This window comes from Buteo buteo, chromosome 15 (assembly GCF_964188355.1).
Source record: "Buteo buteo chromosome 15, bButBut1.hap1.1, whole genome shotgun sequence".
NCBI lineage: Eukaryota > Metazoa > Chordata > Aves > Accipitriformes > Accipitridae > Buteo > Buteo buteo.
The window spans coordinates 15,476,230-15,501,530 of record NC_134185.1 but is presented as its reverse complement, the minus strand read 5'-3'; the positions used below and the strand labels follow the sequence as shown (position 1 = coordinate 15,501,530).

At 36.7% G+C, this 25,301-nt stretch overlaps 1 protein-coding gene across 5 annotated transcripts in view; it reads right to left on the bottom strand.

Annotated features, from left to right (window-relative positions):
* Positions 1–25,301, bottom strand: part of KLHL32 (kelch like family member 32) — a 122,597-nt gene that overhangs the window by 37,949 nt on the left and 59,347 nt on the right. For 4 of the 5 annotated variants that reach the window (XR_012652988.1, XM_075046369.1, XM_075046370.1 and 1 more), the window contains 2 exons: positions 23,079–23,177; positions 468–683 (listed from right to left, as the gene is read on the bottom strand). Coding sequence is in view for 3 of the 5 variants with exons in the window: in XM_075046369.1 (XP_074902470.1) it covers positions 468–683; positions 23,079–23,177 (315 nt within the window). In the remaining 2 variants the exon portion in view is untranslated. Of the gene's footprint in view, positions 1–467; positions 684–23,078; positions 23,178–25,301 lie in introns of those variants that run through there. The other variant, XM_075046372.1, reaches the window with a different exon arrangement.

The following is a 25,301-nucleotide window of genomic DNA, read 5'->3' as shown; positions in this document are numbered from 1 at the left end:
TGTGATGATTCTCTAATTTGCTTCAGGCAAAGTCAGCTGTGGTGGCCTAAACAATTTAAATGACTATTGAAGTTACACAGCTAAGTTTGTCTGAAGTGAATGAGAGAGACCACAGAAGCAGGTTTGCCACCAGACTTGTGGCACTAACCTCACCAGAGGCAATGATAATTGAGTTGCATGCATCAGCGATCTCTTCCCATGATCAGAGTTAGATCTCAAAGAAAATCTCTGGCTATATCTGAATAACACAAGTTAAGCATTAAGACAAATTTCTTTTCAAACAAACTAACTGCATTAACACAACACAACATTTTTTGAATTTCATTTAAAATTTTCCCTTAGTTGTTACTCACAGTTTTTGCTCAAGTGCTTATTCTCCCTCGAGATTGCTCCAGGGTTTCAAAACAACAGATTACTGCTATGGTTTATAGAGTATCACACATTTGCTTGTTCACCAATCTCCTTACCTGCCAGATTTGTTCTTCACTGAGTGAAGTGAGTCTATCACTTTTAAAAACCTCTCGAAGGAGACAGTATGGGAGTGCCAGAACTTCTTCAGGATGACTCTTCAATAGCTCAGAGAGATGTTTTACTAAGAAGTCAACCACTGCATTCTCCAACAAAGTGAGGTTGAAGAGGTCCGCAAGCTTATACAGGTCCAAGTAATTAAAACTATTTAATTCCTAAACAAGTGAAGCAAACAAAATATGTCTCAGAAAAAAAACCCAAACAGAGAACAAAAACCCCCACAAGTCTCAGATAATGAAAAAAGGTTGTTCTTTTGGAGCTGTGGAGAAGGAAGGCAATGTAACTTGAAATTAATTAACACAGCCTCATTCAAAATGTATGTGTAAATGTTACCAGTGCATATGCAAATATATATGATAGTACTAATTTATATTGCAACTGCTAAGGTTATATACTCATAAAGCATCTGTAAGAAATATGGATTTGTATATAATATAATAAACCAGCATGATTTACACTGTATAACAAGAGCTCACAGGAGTTAACAAGTAGATTAAAAAAAAAAAGTATGTTAACTACAACGGTTTGTTACAAAGCAATTGTTTGTTCATTATTTACTGTTTGATTGAGCTAGAGCACCTGTGTAGTACAACTTTTAGTTCCATGAAACCTCACAAAATACGAGATGCTGAGCTACATTTTATTACATATAAATTTATCTTCACTGAACAAATAGACCCTTTTTTCCCCCAATCACTGATATCAACCTATAGTGGATGTTGGCCTCATATTCTTTCTGATGCTAGAAGAAGGGGGAGAAAATCTGCAGAGCCAAAAGCTACAGTAACTCAGGGCAGGAAGTTTTTTTACATCCTGGTAACAGATAACCTATACTTACAGGCTAACGTTTTCAACTTGGCATCCCTTGTAAATTAGCTAACTAGTGCTATTCTAGACCATACTGCTCCCTTCAGGGGAGAAGCCGAGAATTCACCCATATTAGCGAAAAGCACCCAGGATGTCTGGGAAATAAGCATGTTTACCCCTTTTCTCTGTTCTTGCTGTATACTCTCACCTCCCTTGCTCTCCCCTCCGCAATCCTGGTTTTCATCTTCCAATTTACCGCATTGCTCCCTATCAGCTGCCTTCTCCTTGACCAGCTCCATGTGTGAAAATGACAAGAAGTCTTGTCAGTTTCACTTTGCTGGTTAGTTAACATAGGGACTAGAGCAGGAAAGAGAAACAGACTAAATTAAGTCAATTTCACTTTCACTGCTCTGCTGGATGGAATGGCAGCACCAAATGAAACTGACAAGAAATCTTGTAAATGTCAAATGAGCTGCACGGCTGGCAGATAGAGCAGAGCAACAGGGAAGATGGGAAAGTGCGAAGAGGGGTTTTTTTGGAATGTTTTATGGACTACATCTTGAACGTGTGAATTGGGTGGCTGTCCCAATGACTGTGGAGCTGTTTATGCATATGCAATGGAGAGTGGAGAAAGAATTTTTTTAACCTGCTTAGAGGAGTCAGTACTGGAGGAAACTGAAGCAAATTCCTGTGGAGGCTCCTGCTTGTTACATCATCTCCCAGTCTGAACGGCGCACTTTCCCTGGCAGAGTTGTACATTAAAGACAAATCCTATCCATTATCTACTTAAACTGCCACGTACAAGTTTCACATTGTTTTCTTGGAAGAACAAAGGAAAGTTCTCCATGTTGTCAGAACAAGCACTAACAGCCATCATCCCAAAAGCCACAGATATTCTAGTGTCAATTCCTCTTCACGCTAACATAGAGGAGGTAAGGATAAATCCTCCCCAATTGCAGAAAGAAGGAGAACGGAATGAATTTTACATGAGAGGTATCTGGTCTGTGTGCTTGCTCAGTGATTTAATATCTGCAGATCACAGATGGTACCTCACACCACCACTTCTGTGATGGCCATGAAATGGTGGCAACAACACATAGGAGTAAAATCAAAGTAAACATCACAGCATTTGTCAAGCAACAACCATGGTTTATTGTCCCTGGTTTGGAAGACTATCTTTTCAAAGAACTCCCTGATTGAATGAATGCCAAACATCCAGAAAGAAATTTAGAAGAGCTCAGTGTATATTTATTGAGCTCTTTTGTAGTCAACAGCTATATCTGGGAAGGATTAAAATAAACAAATAAATAATCAAGCATTGTGATCTGAGGATCAACAGCCCATCTAAATTACAGGCCTGATCAAACCCCACTAAGTGTCAATGGAGAAGGACAGATGGCTCTTGGTAGACTTCAGAAGAGGACAATACTGGAGATAACATAATAAAGTCCTTCCTCATTAGAGGGAAACAGTAATATGACACACATGCAGTTTTCCCCTGAAAAAAATCTTCACATTTTCAGTGAAATCTGAAAGACACTGGTAAGCCTTCATTTTTGGTTTGGGTATTTTTGATGATCCCCCCTAAACTCCCCAATCCCCTCAAATCAACACCAGTTAAGTTTTTTATGAAGGCTGTCATACAGTTGAAGAGGCCAAATATACTTATGGATGGATAAATAAACTCTCAGCAGTTGTGTATTTACAATATTATTTATTTTTATGTGTTCACTTATTTCAGATGCTTATTTATTTATGTGTCTATTTATTTATTTATTATGGGGGCTTATTTGTTTACTTATTTTCATTGGTAAGCTTCAGAGGATTTTCGATGCTTTGCCTAACATAATGTGTTAGTGACCTGCTGGACTTAGGGTTTACTGCTTGATGAATATTGCAAGTATATTTTGTTAAAACTGGTCTTGGCCTTTAATCAGAAACATTTGTTTCTGGTTTGTAAGGTTAGAGTTGATCTACAGGTTTGTATTTCACAGCCAAAGAAGCAAAAGTGCAGTAGCTTTTACAAATGAAAACTATCAGACTGTCATACCAATATTCAAATCAAAATTATACAGTACTATACATTACTGTCCCTGTGATGATACTAGAGGGCAAAAATGTCACGCTGAGACTGCAAGATGTATACCACAGATCAGATAACTTAGCTCTTTGTATGTGGTAAGACATTCAGAAACATCAGACTAAAATGTAGTATGTGAATTAGTTGCAAAAAATTAAAAAAAAAAAAAAAAGCCCCTTACTTTCTAGCTTTAAAAAAAATCCAACTGGAAGTATCAAAGCAATCACTGTCAACTCAGTCTGATGTGAATAGATTTTCAAACTAAACTCTTAATTGAATTAAAAACTTTGTTAAAAAATGAAATGGGTTACTATGTAATTAAAATTAGGTGTAGTCTGGAAAAACAGTTCTGGCAGCCTCTGTTTTCCACAGATTTTATTATATTGTGTTAGAAGAGCAGCTACAAAATTCAAAAGTGTGCAACTTTCCAGTACTGTATCACAGTATATGTTTTTAAAAACTTGCAATACAAAACAGGCTTATGTAAATTATTGAAACTTTTAATCTTGTTTTTATAAACTTTTAAATATATGCCACTTATCTTTTTTGAACTGAAGGATGAAATATGAACACAAGCAGAACTGTCACTAAGAGCTGAAGAGAATTAGGGAAAGGTAGCGATCCTATCTCTTCTAATATGATGTATGTTACACTGCTGAAACACATTCAGACTAAGAAAATATGTATAAGATTATATATACAGATCTTAAAACTAACAGTTGAAGTAGTCCTAAAAATCTCACAGTAAACTGAAACCAATTTGATAAATTTGCCAAATTATTTATTAGTATCTACTTCTAAAATGAGAAACTATCTTTGATCCTATGCATTCTACTTACTATACATCCCCCTGCTTCACCCCTCTCTGAAGAGAATCCATTGTTCTACACTACCGGTCTTCCGATTCAGTAGTATCAACCTTTAGACGCCAACCAATTTAACAATGAGATGGCATTTAAAACCCTCGTAAAAGAAAAGCAGTTTTCTGAACAAACAATCTGAAAGATGACAATATTAAATATTCAAAATAAATGATGTGACATTGTCCATGTTTTAATATGGAGGTGTATTTTAATATAGATATATGATAAATTGTCAAACAGGAATAATAGATATAAACATTGTATTTAAATTACTTCCAAATCCATCTTTATTCATTTGTACTTTAAAGAATAATTGCCTTGCACAAGCCACAGAAAGGGATGTAAGTAACAGATTGATAAATTAGAGTTAATCATAACCAAGTACACAGCAGACTACAATATACCTCTATTCCTCTGCTCTGTGTTATAAATAGCAGAAAAAGCACAAGGAGAACTAAGGGGAAAGAATGCATTTCTTTATGACCTTATTTGAAAGATAAACTCCTTGGGGAAATACAATTTATTCAGATTATCAAGACCCTGCTGTGCAAATCTACAGTCTGGGAGCACACTACAGAGATCAAACAATATTTACTTTATTCTGTTGGGTATAAAAGCTTTTAATGAATGCATAATTAAGACAGAAAAAGTATATACAGCTTTAGAATTCCACTGCCAAGCCAAGCCATTAATATCCAAAGTATCTTACCCAGTTGTAACTCCACCTGCTTCCTATTTAGATTACGACACTGTTATAAATCAAAGTATTAAATGACTAGCCCTGCTGCTATAACAGAGAAGAGTTGCATGGTGACACTATTTCCCCTTTTAGGAAAAGGGGTTCAGTGTCTTTAAAGCAAAAAAAGGAAGTGTGAGGTCTCTGGGACAGAGACATGTTTTTTCAAAGTCCTTAATCAGCACCTAGCACAACAGGGTCTTGACCCTACATCCTCCAGGTTCTCTGCTATGTTAAATACTAAGAACCAGCTGCATCATTCAGAAGAGAACCTTGACATAAATCATAGCAAAGACAGACTCTAAATAGATAAGGGATAGTAACACAATGAAAAATTGTAGTGACAAAAATATACGTATTTGACAACAAAAAGGATCAACACAATTTTAAGAGAAAAGAAATCCAGTTCTGTTGGTTCTAGCTCTTCCTTTCTATATCAAAGGTTCTAGTTCTGCAAAACCTCACACATTTACCCAAGAACTAACAGATCATGCACATACTCAATAGCACAGCAACAGACATACGTATTTCATACTAAGCATAAGCACAAATCCTTCAAAAACTGTATTTTAGATCTTGGAAATTTTCTTCCACTAAACACCAAAGCCATCCAGTGGAACCATGAAAGACATTTTGCTGAAGCCTGGTCACAGTGGAACAGCTGGGTCAGAGTTTTGCAGTGTATAGAACTGTTTACATTTATTACAAGATCAGTGTCAACTATAGATGTATTATGTATTTATAGGCACAGTAAAGGACGACTTTTTGAGTGACTCATTGTATAAAATTAATTTTTCTGGTACATCACTGCTTTCTCAATACTTTTCTGTAATTCTTGCTTTTGTGTTCTCTTTTAAGCATGAAAAGTTATTTTGTATCCTTGCTGTTATTTCAAAGTAGGTCTGGAGCCAAGTACAAGAGCAACAATATCAAAACATTTCAGCCCTATTATTTTCCTTCTACCCTAGGAGAATTCATTTCCCTTCTCACTTAGTGTTTTGCTATATCTGCTTAGTTTTCAGTTTCAATCCTGCTGGTTGGTGCTAGTAAGCACCCTCTTCGAAGGCAGGAAGGAGGCCTGTGACCTTCACAAGCACAGTGGAAAGACATGACATTCTCAGATTGCTCATGTGATGCAACGTGTGGTCTTCGAAAAAGAAAGTGAAATGTGCCATGTGCAAATACTCAAAACCAAAAAGGTAAACAGTTTCTAGAATCTCAGATAGATTAATCTAAGTTATTAAATAGTACAAATATTTTCAAATGGCAACCTAATTAAATATTTTAAGTAACCCTGATTATACATAACTTTCATATATTGCATACATTATTATGTGTATCATGGAGAGAAATATAAGAATGAAACATTAAGACTACACAGTTAAAGTTTCATGGTACCATAGGAACAACCACAGAGTTTTCAATAGCTGCTTTCCCTTGCTAAAAAGATGCTGCTGTGGGAATTTTTAATTTTTTTTTTTTTAGTCTTTTTTATTTTTTTTTAACTGCACCTGGCACAGAAACTCCCCAAATGAACAGCCTCACATCTCACCTGGTTTCACATCTTGCCAGGCATTCCTGGCAATAGAAAACTGTAGCAATCAGTATTGTTTAACAAATAAAAATACAGGGATGAAACAGAATATGGAGATCATCTAACCCTTCACCTGGTCCTTTTATACCATTTCAGACAGTAGAAACCCAAAGGGAGGATTTAATCAGATTTACCAATGTTTACAGTTTTTGCCAATTATGAGAGCCTGTCTTTTTTTCAAGTATGTTATGAGGAATGACATAATCCTGCATTCTTTACTCCAGCAGAAATCACAGAATATTGGTAGATAGTCTTTACAGATGTTTTATTACTTTATATTTTTGCTAACTCTTTAGAGTTACTACAGTTCTTGAGGAAAGCTGAAAACTACTTGGCTAACCCATCAACCACCAGCAATCTTTTATAGTAAACGTTCACTTTTTGTTGTCACTAATACTCTCAAATTCAGACAGAGCAAGTTTTGTCCTTTAGACATCCAAAGTTCACAGGAGTAGCAGTTAAAAAAAATAATTACCATCAAGAATAAAGAAAAATAGGACTGCACAATACTATTGTTTCCAATTCTTCTGTAGACTCTAATAACAGTTTAAGGCCATGAGAATAGAGGAGCGGAAGCCTATTCCCCTACTATACTAGACAAGCTCATCAAATCATCTTCGCCACAAATTAAGAAAGATCCATCTTAAAACTTGCTCTCTTCTTGCTCCCAACTACTACTATGAGAAGGCTCAGCTGATTCTGAGACTCCATCTCCTAATTTCCAGTTTAATTTACTCAGTTTATATGCATTTGTTCCTGTGCCAACATTATGTTTTAGTTTTAACAGCACTCTGCCTCTCTCCCTGCTCCCCCTTCCCCCTGTATTTATTCCCTTGATATATTTACAGAAAGCAATCATATTTCTCCTCAGCCCTCATTTTGCTAGACTAAACAAGCCAAGATCTTTTAATCTCTTCATGTAAAACAGGTCTTCCTGATCATCCTAGCTGCCCTTTTCTATGCCTCTCCCAGTTTGACTTCATTTATTCTTCTGCATGGGCAAACTCTTCAGAGTACTCTTGATTTTTCAGCAGTACCTTGTACACCAGCATTAATATTTCCTTAGTTTTATAAATTACCTTACATGAAATATCCTAGACACAAACTGCCTTTTCCTTGATGGTATGACATTAGTAGCTCAAAGCCATCCTATGATTTAATACACAAAAATTCTCTGTAAAATTGGTCCTCAAGTGAGACACAATAACAGCCCTCTGTCTGTCAGGAAGGACAGAAATAATATGACATGTTACAAATGGGAATTGAGTGTGATCCACTGAGATGCAATAGACTCTACTGAGGATGCTCAGAAATTATTTTCCAATTGCTTATTTAATTTCTTTCTATATTTGAGTAACGGATCTTGTAATTGTACTGGTACATACCAGTTACTTATTAGGGGAAAAATTATTTCAATAATTTTCTTAATATTAGTTTCAAAAGTAGGCAAGGAAATCCCTCTGATATTCTGAAAAACAAAATAAGTTTTAAATCAATATAAAGTATGAAAAAACCTTTCAAACATAGTGAAAGTACAAGTAGAAAATATGTTTCTAATACACAGTATGTTAAAGTGTGATTTTTATTCTTAATCCCCATCTCCATTACCAGCATGGAGGGGAGAGGGAAAGTAAAAACAACAAACAAACAAAAAAATTTCCACATTACTGATAGATCTGTTAGTAGAGGTATTAAGGTACCTGGCTGTTCCCCTTTCCAATGCCTTTTTTCAGTAACTTACTATTTTGCCAACATTTACTATTTCAAAGCTGAAGTTTTCCAGCCTCAAGATGAATCTCTTTAAAATGTCTTGAAAAATCTGAAAAAGCATATTACACATTACTAAGAATAAGACTGACAGGAAAAGACCATTGCTCTTCCACAATAAAAATATTCAGAATGAAAATAGCTCACATGAGTTGCTGTCACTGTGAAAAACTTCTGTTGACCTCCCTCATTAGCCTCTAGAAAAATAAACAGTTTGGATATGCTCAGTAATGACTTCTTTGAACTTTGCAGCTAAAATCTCATCCCATTCTAGTTGCACTGTCCATAATCTAATTCCACAGCTAAGCAAGATCCTGTCTGCATCATTATCCACTGTGGGCCAAATCACAATGACAAAACCTGAAGGCTGAAAGTCCATTTCCATTGTGCTGCTTAGGATCCACTTTGGAGCCCCAGCAGGTCAGAGAAACACCATCACTTTCAAATGCAGAAGCATGAAAAAAAAAAACCAGACCAAAGAACAGGAGAGCAGATCTAGACAAGAAGCCCAGAGGTAACAAGGAGCAAACTGTACTGGAATCTAGCAGGAGAGTTAGAATCACAATCCAGAGAAGACATGGCTTCTTAAGGAGGCTGGGTGATAGTTCCTCCAACTCTGCACAATATGTAATGTTATAAATTACATAAATGTAAATGAATAATGATGAAGATGGATAATAGCATAATAGTCACCAACTAAAAAAGGAAGTCAACACTCATGATGTTGCGCTAAAGAATAAACAGGGAGCATATTCCAAAATTATCAATATATTAACACTCTAAGTATAAATAAGAACAGGAGAGGTGTTCATGTGCAAAGAATATATAATATGATTCAAACAACTCTGTTACAGAATCTTTTTATGACATTTTATTTCTGGAACATTTCAATGATGTATACGTGTGCTCTGTAATAAACCCAGCAAGGGACCACTTTTCTTAAAAACCTGTCTCTGCTTCAGAATCCCAGGCAACAGCCTGTCACCAAATGCTTAGGGATTACAAAGCTAACAAACACATCTAAAATGGAGAATTGGAAAAGGGTAACTGTAGTGAGCTGGACATCTAGTATCACCAGAGAATGAAACAAACTGTCTAAAATGTCTAAAATGATGGGTTAATTAAGACAGACAAATTAAAATCTCAGGAATATTTGCTAAACAACCCAAAGCAACAAAACTTTCTCAGAATTTTAAGGCAGTATGTGATACTCTATCTACAGAAAGGCTGAATCCAGTGCAGGATAACTCAATACTGAGTATAATTTTGATAGACAAAGCAGAATCAGCCACCAATTTGAAATCAGTAGTTCCTAATGCATTGTAAGAATCACATCACCCCAGCTATCTACTAACATTTGACCTGTACGAAAGCAATAAGGCATCAGTAGGGGAACTTACTTTTTTGAAACCTCAAGAGGGCTCATTTTCCCAAGTTTACAGGAAACATTGGCAGAACAAAATGACACAAATTTAACATAAGGAATATTAAAGTTGAACATTATAATATTTGATAAATTTCATATATTACATATTTTTAGTAGGATGCATCTTAGATGGATCAAAGATTTGTTCAATGACAATCTCAAAATGAAGTTATTAATGGTAAGTTATAAAGCAGTGTAAATTTTTCCAGCAAAGACCTCAAGGCATTGATTCTTGGTCCAATACTGTTAACAGCTTAATTGAACTAGAGAATGCTAAGCTTTGCCCGCAGAGTTTGTGGAAGACTCTGCAAAAGCACTGGGGTAAAAAATTACGAGAATGACAGAATATAAGTATCGTCTGGTTTTCCTGGGAAAGTAACCACATTAAAAAAAAATAAAAAACTGAGAACCAGTAACATGCTGATACAGAAAATATACCAGGCTCTACTTGGAACAATGTTTACAGGTCATCAGGAGGCACTAAGAAGTGGTCATAAACAGCAACATCAGTTCTCAAAACAGTGCTGTGGCAAAAAAAAAAAGGCTCATGTCACAAAATGCACGAGTACTGTCCAATAAAAGAAACAAACCCTCTTGTTGCTTCAACATTGCATTTTTAAGGCTACTGCTCAAATATTGGTCCCAATTCTGAAGTCCACACTTTAAGGATATGAAAATACTATAGGCTGGAAAACCAACCTTGCAAGATTTAAGGTGCTCAACTTAGTTTTTTAAGGAAAGACTCCTGGAGGATTTGATCATGAGCAAAGATATTTATAAAATGGAAAGAATATATGAGAGCAAAAGAGTTCTGACAAAATTTTCAGAAAATAGTTTCTGGCTTATCAATACAGGATCAAAGTTACCCTGGCCACTGGACTAGGAAGTACAGGACTGTGCACATTGCTTTTGTGCGATTACAAACGTTTTGCAACTTTGCATTAAAAAAAATGAGTGCAATAAAACAAGTTTCTTGCCAATTGTCCGTACAGGTAAAGAAGGAAATATTTGCACAATTTGACCTCTCAGGGTATATGGTTTCACATTCCTCTGAAGAGCAAGAGACTTGTTGCAGCTGCAGTAAGATAGGAGGGTACTCAGCAGTTAAAAGAACCTGGTTATAAGTATGCGAATGATAAAATGGCAACATTCCCATTTTATTTGGAAAACTGCTATTTGTTCAGGTATCTGTCTGCTCCTGCAATATCTGACCTCAGCTCAAAAAAATCACTAAGAATTTTTTTGCTCACAGCACTAAACGAAGGCATTCTCATTTTACAGAGAAAAAAGGAGGAGTAGAAGAATAATTGAGACAACTTCCCATGATGCAGAAGATACAAAAACCAGAACCTCAAATGCCTGGAACCCACTCCAGTGCTCCAGTAGTTAGGCAATTCTTTTCTTCCCCACCTCATCCACAAATTTAACACAATTTGAAGTTATTTATACAGCTCAATATATCAGCAAAATGTCTGTAACATGTTTTGTATAAGCATTATGTCTCAGCATAACAAAACCCTCTACAACACTCTGTGCCTGGATTTATGCAGCAAAAAACCCATCTCTTTCCCACGAGTAGGAGCTGTCCTGATTAGTAGGTTTACTATATAATAATCAGAACTGATTTCAGGAGGTAAACAGGATAAAAAGGGATAGTAGTAGTCCACATACAGGAAGAAAAGTAAAAGAAAGAAAAATATTCTGGAAGTACCACTGAATTACAAAAAAAAAAAAAATATTCAGTATGTGAGGATCAAGGAGGATTTGCTTGTATTTTAAATATTATTGACTAGGGATTCACTTATCGCTCTCTTGGTCAGAAATTATTATAAATCTGACCCTCAAAACCAGAAAACCTAGAAAGGACAAATCCCAAATGTAACAATGGACCCTGACTCAATGCCCAGTCTGACATTTCCTACACCTGACCTTCAGTAGTGCCAAACAAGTCACAAGTACTCCCCAAACTAACACAGGTGAATGTTCACACTGCTGAAGGTGCTAAGCATCAGGAAGGCATGAGCCTTCAAAGATCATGCTGACTTTTGCTCATTTAGTTCCTAGCAGTTCTTACCAAGAATAAAAAAATAATTCCCCCCCCCCCCCCCCCCCATCTCAAACAGCTAACGGTCAGAACTCCATGCTTTACCACCAAGGCTTTTTTTCCACAGAAATATAGAAAAGTATTTAATCAATGTATCATATATTTAACACATGTAATCATATGATGAAATTCTCACTGACTTCAAGATTTCACCTGAAGACACCACCTTTAAAAACAGAATAGGTCATTGCAGGCCCAATTTCTAAGTGTTCAGAACTACAGACCCTTGCCAGTATTTCAAAATCCCAAAGTATATGAAGGGCCCCCCTCTTCTGTATCCCCCCTTAAACACAATCAGAATGAAATGAAGCCAGACACCCTTTAACAGAAAATTGGAAGGGCATTTAGAGGAAGGACATAGCTCAATTACTTCAAAAAGAACATTTTTCTGCAGCTAAGCTAACAAGAACAGTCACCGTTTTAAAAAATGAACCAGAAATATTCACCACACACACTGATCATTTTCGCTACTTGTTTTATTCCTTTTCAAGAAGTTCCATTAATCTGTTCAACTTTTGGTCCAGGGCTGAACAGTGCTGTATGAGTCCAGAACTTGATTAGGACTTTTTACCAATGGTGCATAATACCCATGCAAGTTAAGACCCACAACAGTATTTAGGTAGTCAATTAATTTCATGTATTTAGTTACAGTAAACATTCAGTATCAGTCTCTGGGGATCCTTGACATCACCATCATATACATATACTCCCTGCACACTTCAGCTCCCCGTGAAGATGGTAATGCTGCAAATATGAGTAAAAATATTGTGAGGCAGGCAAAAACAAAATACAAGCACATATAAACACTGATTTGGGGCTTGGCATATGACACTGGGCCTATCCCCCTAGCTTTCTCCATGTCCACAACATGCCATTTCAAGTCAGTGAGAATCCCAGTCCCAATGTGTTTTGGGGGCTGAACATACCTGAGGTTACTACAATACTTTCCCCATGATAAATGAGTGTGCTTAGATGCTACGGAAATTCAAAGCCTTTTGCATATATAATTAGAACAGATGTGGCTTAGGGTAAACAAGGAGAAAACACTGAAATGGAATTTAGAAAAACCTCCTTTGAGTGGCATTGGAAACTTTCACAACAAAGATCAAGGTGTTTACAAGGCAAGTCCAGCCAATATATTACTACTCCTCTAATCCAGAGGACACAACAGCTCCTATAAAAATTACTGTAGGGACGATTCCATGTGTTACCAGCTCAGTTCCCACCGAACCGCAAATAAAAGTCCTGGTTTATGTCACTCAAGATCCAATGCCACCTATGCAGCTAGACACACTCTGTGGTAGAAATCACAAATTCTTAAAGACTCTGTTGAAACAGATGGGAAATTTAGCAGCAACTTCCTCCAAATTAATAAACAGATGTTTAGAATAGATTACACAGGAAAACAAGTGAATAAAATCACAAACATTTTTCAGTTTGAAATAACACACTTGCAGGACATTATTGATGGTTAATAAAGTTGTTGATACCACTAATCTTTAGGTTTGTATCTTTAATTTTTAAAATTAGTGAGATGAATGAGGACAATTTATAACTTGCAAAGCTCTGATTACATATTGGCTGAAAATTCAGTAAGACAGCATGTATACATTTATGTTCATTCTGGGTTTAAGGCCTGTTCAATACCCTGGACAGAAATCGAGTTTTTGTTTTAAATAAAACTAGTCTACATCACAATTCTGAAGCAGGATACTGGTTCCCTGGAAAATCCTACTGTGATGCAGTTGTGCAAACAAAACACTATAAATGATGGAACATGCTAAAATGCTGTTTCATTTACTGCTGCTAAGGCATCTACTGGAAAACATCAACCTTACGTGGAACTTGTTTCCTTCTTTTTGCTCCCCTACAAACTGGAATGGTTCAGTGAACAATATTTCTCTATTAAGTTCTGAAATAGTATTTAACAGTAGTTAAAACTAGATGATAATTTGGGGTACTTCCGTTTCTGAAACTACTTACGTATACTTTGGGCTTAGGTCATTTTCATAACAGTCTTTCTTCTTAACTAGCACAACACACTAGTTGAGTGTGTTGTGAACAGTTCAGAGAGATGGATCAAACAGTAATGATTAAGCCATCAGAAAAACATAACAGGGGCAGGGAATCAATTACATAGATAGGCGTCAAATTCAGATTTTTTGCCTTTAACGAGAGACGGTCTAAAGAAAAGTCTAAGATGCAAATACTGCCAAATTGGGGGATTTATCAACTTAGATCCTTATGACTTCAGTCCATCTCCACCATTACGTAAACAAGGTTTTGAAAGGATTGTCTCTTGTATTAAACTGGCTGTAAAATGAAAATAAAATTTACAAGGTCTTTATAATATCTTTTAAAGATGGAGCAGAGTCATTCACTATTTTCCTCAGTTTAATACTTCAAGTGCCAAGTTGCCTCTCAAATTCCATCAAATAATACATTTTCTCATTCATTTTCTTAACAAACATTCTGCTTCTATTTAACATTTGAAACTTGAAATTGATCCCTGTGAAAATAACGTTAGTGTGTTTAAAAATACGAAGTATAGAGGAGGTAAAAGATACTTCATAATTAAGAGGGGAAAAAAAACCAGTTCTATTTTGGCTAAGCCAATACAGAGGAAAGAAAAGATGGACAATTAACTCTCTACCACAGTGATACTTCTGAGATAAAATCAGACTGTAACTCACTTCAGGCCCAATGTTCTCTTCAGGTTCATAGGTTACAAATGATTTATAGTCACCATTTTGTACTTAGCATTCTGGCTTTTCCCATATTGGTAAATACTTTATAACCAAAGCATCTTCATGTTTCAGAAATACCTTTGCTAAAATGGCCTAACACAACTCAAATTGCTTTAGATCAAAGCAGATTTAAATAAAATGTCCCTCTGCTTCTTTACAGGAGGTAAAAAAAATGCTCTGTATATCTGGTGCCTGTATTCCTGTTCTTTCACATTAGAGCTGTAAGTCTCCTCTTTCAGGTCACGTCTTCCGCATAAAAGTGCTAAACTAATGCCGCTTAATGACAAATTAATGTCCATGAATAAAAAATACACCTCTAATAGCATAGAGTAATTTGCCATTACAATATCATCATTGGACATGCCCCTGGTTTAATACGATGTATTTAATTCATAACTTAATGAGTGATATATAAAAAGAGAGAGATGAACCCTGCAATTACATTTATGTGAGTCTGTCACCTTATTTGTAAAACCTTAGAGTCATTTACATTCAAATTAGAACAAATGAGTGATTTCACAAAGTGCAGTGATAAATGACCATTGCTGCACAAGACAGAACTGTATTTCCTGTGAAAACATTAACAGTTTCCTATTATTTGTTAAAAATTACAATGCATATTGCCCAGTGTTGTGTGAATAATGACTTTTTTACTGATTAGGTCAGAAGACTAATACAGAGTAAAAATAAATAATTTTTCTTTTCATTTTTTTCTGATTTTAGCTTGAATTTATCTGCTCAAACTGTTACGGACTCACACTGCCACCTGCTGCCCACGCCTGGGGAGGAAGGGCCCCGACTGCTTTATTTCAACTCCAGTTCAGCCACTCGGGTTTCATCTCTTGCAATCAAACAAATTTTCCTGCCAGATTGCTAACTGGGCGTGTCGCCGAGGACACCAGCAGTAAGGGTAGCTGCACCACCCAATTACCAATACTGCCATTTTGGGGGTTCGTGCATCTACACCACCTCAATTAGTAAGGAGAATTAAAAACTAAAGACATTGGGGGGCAGGAGGGACAGGGGGGACATAAAACATTATTATTGGTAATAAACGGTAGATGGTAATAAAACCAACGAAGGATTTTGTACAGTAAGCATTCTGGGATTCATCAGACTCTGTTTACAGCTTTATAAAAATACTAGAAAGATTCCAGAAGCAGGAATCTTTCAGGGCCTGAGGGACAGAAAGGTCAGGTAGGGAGGCAACATTGCCTAGGAAGACAACACAAGAAGGGCAGGGAGGGAAGCAGTAAAGCAATACAGCTTCTTTGTTCCTATTTAAAACACACACCAAATCTGCTCTCCCTTCCTGACAGAAACTGTAAAGAGAAGGAAGATGTAGCAGTATTTGCCTCTTCCCAACTTGTGACCTCTCCTGCAACTCTGATGCGGAAGACTGGCAGTGTGTATCCATACGACTAGTTAGACAGCACGGGACCTTTAATCTTGCCAGCAGTAGTAAACCTAGACACTCCGCCATCATTTTTTACTCATCCATCAGCAATTCCAATTCAGCTTTGCCAACTATTACTTCATTAGGAAAAGCAGCGCGCACACACACGCATAAAGCCAGCAGGTTCCTGACCATAGCTGCACCACTTTCTCTAACAGTTAACACTCCAGGAGCAGAATATCCACTATCACATCGCAGCTAAAGAGCTGCAAGTGGCTTACAGTAAGAATGGGATTCAAAGTGACTGGGTATACCGTTTTTACTTTCCTCAGACACCAACTGAAAAATGGAGAAAACCACCACAATTTTTTTCCTGAGTCCCATTCTAAGTTGGAATCCTCAGTAGCACATTCACATTTCATATATATAAATCTGTATCTCTGTAACGTATCTGTATGTTAAAGAGAGAGAGGAGATAAATTCTCAAAGTTATAGTTGAGGTTTGTACAAGAATTTCCCTAATGACTGTCAATAGCTCAATGATTCAACAGATGACAAAACATGCTTCTTCAAAAAATAGCGGGCTAGCACAGCAACAACTGGTTGTGTAACACTGAAAACTGGCAAAATGCAAGATGACATTATTTCTGTGTAGTTTGTGTTCTTGGTATGCAAAGGTCACTCTTTCCACCACGGGATAAAGTTGGTAGACTCAAGTTTGATGGTGGTGGTTTTATAAAACTGCACTCTAATTCTGGGAGAGTGTGGGGGTGGAGAGTGTGCATGCATGTACTTAGCTTAAAAACTCAGTATTAGTTAAAAAAAGGCAAGCCCTGGTTGCTAGATGACCTTTAGATTTTTTTCCAGCAGTTTAATTTGCTCTATATGAAAAACCCAGGAGCTAAAATCCCAACTGAGCTGGGGCTTCTAGCAATACAAAGGTGATGCTCTCAATCTCTGGTGTAAGAATTAATTCATCTCTGAAGGAGTGTATCTTAGTGAAATTTGGGATTGTGTTGTTGGCACTATTCCAAATGGAGAAGTTGGGTTTAAGAAAAAATAGGTTTGAAGCTCTGGCCCCACCACAAATGTAAACCATGCACTCTCCTTTAATTCCACAGGCAGATTCATTTGTAGCTTTTTTCTTTTAAAAACAGTAACATATTTCAATCTATAAACACATTCAAATAGTTTAAAATTAGTAGAAGGAAAGATCCAGATCATTAGGTGTTCATACACCATGAAAAATTTTTGTTTTATAAGCCTAGATTGACCATTACAGTAGAAAGTTAAAAATCAAAAGCCCCTACCCAAGGTAATTTGCCTCTTCAATTATTACCAAAAATTATTCCAGGAGGTCTTATTTTATCATTTGCAAGCTGATTAATCTAATTTTTGCATTTGAGGCCTGATCCTGCTCACTGTCTGCTTTTGTATACAAGAATCCAGAGCATACAGTACAGAGGAGACTCCAAGAAAATTCCAGTTGACTGCTGCTGTACAGTGCTGTGTTTTTTCAGGCTCATTTTAATCACTCACCTAAAAGGTTCTTTTCAGCTTAAATAATCCCTCTTTAAAGATGCTACAACCGACATCAGTAGCAAGCGGGCAGATATACCTTTGGCAGAGTTCTATCCACTGTAATGAAGTTTGTAAAAGGTAACCTAGTACATTTACCATTTAGCAGGGAACTTAATGCAGCTAAAACTAACGGGAAAATTGGCATCAAACTTTTAACTTCATTTACATAAAAACATTTATGATCCCAAGAACAATTTTTAACAGTCAGGGGAACTTTAATGGCAATTAGGATCTCTTTTCATATCTACTATACTTGCTGCTCCTAGCTACTGTGAGAATAGGAAATGATTTCCAGCATTGAGTACAAGGACAGACAGCTAACACAACTTCTAATAAGGCTGTATTCAAAATATGTAACTGTCCAACCAATAAACATGACATAAATGATATCCCAGACTCTGTCCAGTATGTAAACTTATTTGTTCTTCACAAAATCTGCCTGATCTGGCAGCAGGAATTTAAAGGGGTAAATGCCAACAATCATGCCATGTCCTGCCTCTCAGAAATGAGTGGTTTGCTTTGGACAGTTCTGCAACTTCTCAACCCCTCACTCACACCTACCACCCTATTATGTTCAATGTAACTCAGGAGTTATATAAAACTCCACTGATAACAATAATACTGGACTTGAGAAAATACAGAAAAATCAGCTTTACAATTTCAAATATGGACAGTCTTATGTCCCAGGTCCCTGAATGCAAGTGGAAATCAACCTCTGGTTTATAAAGTGATTACTAAAGCTATACCCACACAATATTGAGTTGATGTTGATCAGTAAAAGGAAATCCCATTAAAAACTCATTCTCAATAGCATTCCCTCCTTATTAAGACTCTTTGGCTGTTGAAATAATTTGCAGTTTGTGGCTCTCTTTGGTATTGAATACACAAACAGCTGAGTAAAAAGACAAAACTTCTTACATCTACAATCAGTTATATAACTCAGACATATATATATATATGAAACAAACATTTCTATGTTCTGAATAAATCTTTTAACACACTTATTCTCTTGCATAAGAATAAAGATATCATGTACCCTTCAGAAAAATATTTACAAGCTTTAAAGTGCAAAATAGTTCTCACACACACACTGCCTAATACCATGTTCTCTACAACTCCATTTAAGAAGTCGACTCTCAGATCTCCATCACATTCAATCATTTAATGCCTTCAACTAGCTTTCTGTTGCCTTCTCCAATGTCATAGTAGGACAGTTATGGTCCACTGGAACTCCAAAGGCTAAAACTTTCAAAAGCGAAACAAGACATTCAGAAAACCCCTTCCCATTATATTTCAAAGTCTACCTGTTGGTTGCAGCTCTCTGGGTTAGTCTCCTTTGAAAAACCTCAGCCAAAACTGATAATCAATCTGAGCTAGAAGAGGAACTCAGGAAACAAGAGTCTTAGAGAATTGGATGTGCACTCTGCAAGGAAATGCTGTGTGCATGATCACAGATCTTAGTGCAATTCAAGATACACAAAGCTCAAGTCTTCAGCTTAGTTTTCCCACACCTATGTAGCAGCAATACAACTAAGAACAATCACATTGCCTTACCGTTTGTATAGGTTGAGACGGATGTGTGAGATTTCAAGCCCTGTTTCAATGTTTAAAGTACCTGAGAATTATGCAGATGACACGATTGGAGATTCATGAATATGTATGTATTTCAAATAAAATACATCAGCATGCTTCAAAAAAGTCCCCTCTACAAATGAAGCTAAAAACAAAACCCCCAAACAGCAAAGGCTGGGGAGTAATCATGATTCAAGATATGACACTGCTGACGCAGTGGGAGAAGTCTGCACAACACAAAGCTGGAATTAAGATATAAAGTAAGGAAAGAATGCTTGGGCATTTCTCTTGTTTGCAAGTAGAGAAAATATGATCTACAATTCTTTTAAAATAAAACTTAGTGAATTATCAATCCAAAATGAGAAGGAGTTTTCCAATGAGAAAATGGAATAAACATTAGATACTACAGCAGATTTGATAATGTGAAGTTTATAGATGATAAAACACATTTAGTAAGCTAGCAGTGTTGTCAGAAACCTCCATTGTGTCATGCTATCATAAACGCCTTAGAGATGGATATTACCTAATTGGGGGTGGGGAGAAAGAATGTTCCTCTCCTTTTATCTGTCTCACCTTTGATCAAAAACTCTTCATAAAAATGCCATAAATGTGCTTCTAACAATTTGTTACAGAAATCTTTTTGAGATTTATCAACAAATTAAAGTGCTCTAAGCTGGTTGGTCTGTAAGAAAGAGGATCTGTCTTACAGAATAAACAAGATGTTATTTTGACTGAGACAACTGAGCGGAAATTCCTTAAAGATCAGTGAATATAAACATCAACGTTGGCTGGAGATGAATCTGCTCCCAGTGCACTGCAAATCATCTTCGACAATTAGACACTTCAACAATCATCTTCGATGAATTACATCAGTACAGTCTTGTTTGGAACCTCACAGACTACAAATACGCCTTGGAACAGATATATGTACGGGCCACACCAACTGCATTTGTAGCAAAAAAAATCCTTATTGAAATCCATGGAATAATTACAGGCCCCAGATAAAAGTATCAAGAAGAGATGAAACTGTCTTAAGCTCCAAAAAACTGACAAGCTGGATCATTTAGAAAAAGAGAAGAACTAGAACAAGCTCTAACAGTAAGAGCAGCACACTATGGGAAAAGCCTGGTCCAATGCAAACAATTAAAGGTAACCCTAACAAGTTTAAACTCTGTCATCATTATAGAACAATAATAAACGACAGCTAGGTCCCACATACTATATTTCCTGAATTTATGCTAAACTAAGCTAAGTTCATGATATCGAACAATTCAAAACAGCAAGAAAGAAATTCACTAGTACAGTAAATGAAGAACTCTGCAGCACTCAGACTCATCAGAAAGAAAAGGCAAGCATTATTCTCTTCCCATCATCTGTATCACAGCATGTGGGGTGACAAGACACCCCAGTTACCAACTGCAGCAAGGATAAGTGACTATAAGGAAGCTTTAATACTTCGATTTTATTTTTAGATAGTACTAAAATAAAGCAATAGATATTTTTAAAATCACCAAATAGTATGTAGAACATAAACAGATATTTGATATAATTAATTTGGACCCTTAAAGATATCACAGTCTTTATGCACGGTACCTTGTTGGACTCTGCTAAAAAGGCTTAAACAACTACTCAGGGTTGATTATTTGTATGGACTGCAACTCTGCAGAACAAACAAGACAGATAAATTCTTACTGTGATCTATTCAGACTGCAAATCTGTCCACAGATAATGCATTGCTGGGGTGAACCTGGTAAAAAATACTGTAAAAAGAGTAAAATACAGTCTAGAGCCCAACATGATGTAAGCTACAGTCATCCCACAGATGTCCATACAGATTCAAAACCTTACAATGAGACCCTGATTCAAAAATACTTTACAGAAGTACCACTGCTCTGTCTCCCAACACATATTCTCCTCCTTATTCCCCACCTTTCATCCCCTACCTTATTCGTTCCCTCCATCATTGTAAATCTGGACACTAGGTCCCACCTCTTCATTTTTACACCAGTGTAGCTCCAGTTACCCTACCTTGGCATACTACTCAAAGTACAACAGAGCTCTTTCACATCATCTGAGTAACTGCATATTGACCGTTACCTCCAGAGAATTTTTACTGGTCTGTTAATTACAGAGTAATGTTTGCTCACTCCAGGGTTTTTCTGGGGGGAGTGGCGTGGTTTTGGAGTTGATTTTTTGTTTTGGTTTGGCTTTATTGTTGTTTTTTTTTTTAATTCTTTAGCAGACTGTTCCTAAATACTTGACTATGGCTTGCACATCAAGGATGAGATCCAAAGCACTGCTAATTCTACAGCTGTCTTTCCACTGCAGTGACCTTGGGATTAAAAGTATCAAGATGGTGCCCAGGGAAGAGCTACAAATACCAGAGGCTACTCAACACAGGTCATGGAAGAAGTTAGTACAAGGACTTACAGTAGGCATGTACCTGCTCCTTTCCTACAATCCTCTCATATCCCTACCTCACCAGCAATACAATACCCAGCTTTTTCTCTGCTCTTCAGTATTTCCCCTAGCTTCTTTGCTGCAGTGGTCTCTTTGGTTCAATTTCTGACAAAGACAGCGCATGTAAGCAGCAGAGACATGCTTACACTGATTGATTTGTTAGGGGGACATTAAATACACTGTATGACTATCAATGTTAGGCTTGTATCTTTTTTCTCATTACAGTAACCCCTTCCCGTGCCTGCCTGACAAATGGTAGGCCAAATGGTTTTGTGGCTTATTTGCCATCTCACATTTCTTATTTCTCAAACCAACAACCTTTCCCATTACATTCCATGTCTATTTTCTCGGAAAAACTAAATCCCTCCTTACATTCCTGAAAACAAACTGATACAAATTGCAATACTCTACCAGGTCCTTTAACTTTCTAATCAATTTATAATGCACAAATTAATACCACCTTATTGTCTGAACATACATGTTCAAGGCTTCCCTAAGGCTAACACTCAAAGAACAGATTCTTTCTCCATAAGACACAGAGCCTTCAAGTACGTCCTGAAGCTCTTAACATGAGATCCTGCATGCCTATGGTACTCAGTAGCTCAGTGTGCTGCCAAGCACACTCAGACTGTTCAAAGGCAGTTATGCTGTTGGAAGGCAAGTGCATACAAAGAGGATTGTGCTGACATGCATTTCCAAGCCCAACTGTTGCACGGATACAGCCAATGCACCCTATTTCAGAAACAATACTGAAAAATTACAAAGAAAAGGAACAGTTCTGTAGAATTGCTATTGCCTTTTTTTTTTTTAATAAGGCTTTTCATTTTCATGGTTCTTGCTACCATCACGAGCCATCTCCTATACAAGCCAAGCACAAAAAATTATTTTACTGGATTTAGATTTTTTGCTTCATAATGACAGGCCTAATGTTGATAGGGTTATCAACATTATGGGCACAAGGCCAGCTGAGAATAAGGTGCTGTTGTAATAAGCCCTACCCCTTCAGTGAGAGGTAGTAGTGCCCCGGAATACGCATCAATATTCTGTTGTGAACACTTATGCATCTGAATGCTTCACAATACTCATGATTGCAATATGGAAATATTTAACATTTGGTAAACTGAGGCAGAAGAAAGCCAATTCTCTGCTAAAGGAAGGAATCAAACTCCCACGTGCTGATACTAATGAGTGGACCATTCTTGTTTTCAGGACTGAAATGGACAAAATGGATGGCAGGAGAAAGCACCTATCACAAACCGCTACCTAAATTACACTAAAAATTCAGGTTTCCTGAAATCCAGTTTATTGCCATTTAGGCTATACCAGGTATTGTACTAGTACTCTCCTACTGAAATTAGGCTTGAAACAAAAATTTACCAAAACAGAAATGGCTGATAATTAGGCGGAGAAGCCTCACCTGAATGAGATAGTGAGAACATAAACTGAGAAGCTCCAGCAGCTGCAAATGACTCCCAGCTGCTAGGACATCCTGTATCACCCCTGGTTCCAAAAGGATCTGTGAAGAAGAAAATGGAAGGTTTGTCAGGTAGAATTCAGAGTACTTGTAGAAAATACTACAGGCCTTTGTTATTTCAGACATTTAAGTCAACATAAAGAGCAGAAAGAGTACAATTAAGCATATAGAGAAGTCTTTGCAGGATGGGGACAGAGTTTTTAAAGTTCACCTGAACTGCCCAAAGGATTTTTAAGCAGATTTTCCTTTGAGAGTCCATAAGCCACATTACCGCCTAAATCCTTTAAAACTAAGTGTATGTTATTTATTTAAAAATGAGACTTTTCAAAATAACAGAACCTCTTTTTGTTATCCATATACCTGTATGCTTCCATATATACTGATGAATCAGGCCAACAGAATTGACTCAGAAGTCTCCACAGTTAGTATTATTCACGCTTCTAAAAAATATACAAGGTTAGGAACACCCTTCCCATTCTGCATGGTACCACTTCACAATTTTCCTAACCACTGTCTTCATTTTACAGAGCAATGCTGTGAAGCCACAGAGTGAGCATGCTGCTGGGGAAGTGCCAGAAAGGGCTTAGAAACCAAGACTGATTATTCTGTCACTTGCTCACATAAAACTCCTACTCATTTCAATTAAAATCACGCATAGGCAGCAGCCAGGATAATGGGGCATCAGCTCCTAGCCTGCTGTCTTGGGGTCAGCTTATCAGAGCATCCCTTTTCAGGGCACAGAAAAGTCTTTGGGAATACAGACAGTGGTCAACTTCTTATCAGCAATCACATCACAAACTGTACTTAAATATAATATTAGTTTGGAGAAATGGTGCAACATCCACCAAAAATCAGAAATGCATGAGAAAAAATAATTTTTCAAAGATACTCAGTTTATTCAGAGTTTTGTCCTTGTTGTATTTCCCCTGGTAACTTTGGTATCACACCACATGAGGTCAGTCTCTCACTGCTCCATGGCGAATTAAAGCTTTTTTTCAGATCCTTTTTCTTCTGCCCACACGATTTAGTTTTATCTCACAGCATCATTTATATGTCTCAAACACAGTGGAATAAGGAGGATGGCAAACAAAAGGAAAGACACTCATCTGCATCTTTTACAGTTAAACTGTTTTTGAGGAAAATGAAAAAAAAAAAGTATGAATTTCTTCAAGCAAAACCACAAATTATCTCCAACATAATGCATATACTAGGAACAGGAGAGAAGGGGATTGATTCTTGTTTATATCAAGAACTCATTTACATTGAGTTCTGTCAGTGTATGACATGCTTAAGGCTTGTGCAAATCACTGTATATATTCATTCTAGGTTTTAAGTGAACAAATATGTCATTTACATACTGTATAAAAGTTCTTTATCTAGACAGAAAGACATGTAAGGATCTTAATGTTAATGAGAATCAGGCCCAGCACAATCCAGGTTTTTGGCTGGTACTAATGAGGTTGCTATGCATGACAAGAGGTAGTTCAATAGAAAGCTAGAAAGGATTTCGGTTACAAAAATATATCCAATAGGTATATTTTTAAAAAAAGAGCAGCACTGTCAAATATTTTCAAGTGAGAACTCAAGGTCAGACTGACAAAGCAAGCTATTTTAGACTTTGCAGTGTTTGTTATTCAGACATCATTTACACTGAGGAAGTTGTCATCTGATGTCAAATTACTTACTAAGTGCCAGCCACCAGCTTAGCATTGTTAAAGACAAAATATGAAGAGAACCAGAACCCTAAGCAGATTACGACCTTGTAGGCATAGATAAACTATATTTAACTGTGATAATATTAATGTATTTTAAAGCTACAGCAATCCATTTACAAATGATACTAGTAGCATTATGAGATGAGAAGTAGAACAAGAGGCAAGGAAGTGACTGGTTACTACCTAGAGGTGATATGCACAAAGTCAGCAACAAGAGTTCATTTCAAGGTGGCAGACATATTTCTTACATGTTTTTCTACTTCTTAAAGCTTTCCTATACCACGCAAGATTTATTCTGCTGAGATACCTTGGGAAACACAAAGGTGAATATGTTAACTGAGGAAAGTCTATTTTGTCTCTTCCCAAGACTTTGCCTTAAATGGAACTATCTGAATTTTTATTCAATACTCATTTGGATATAGGCAAAAATACAAATTCATCCATGCTAAAT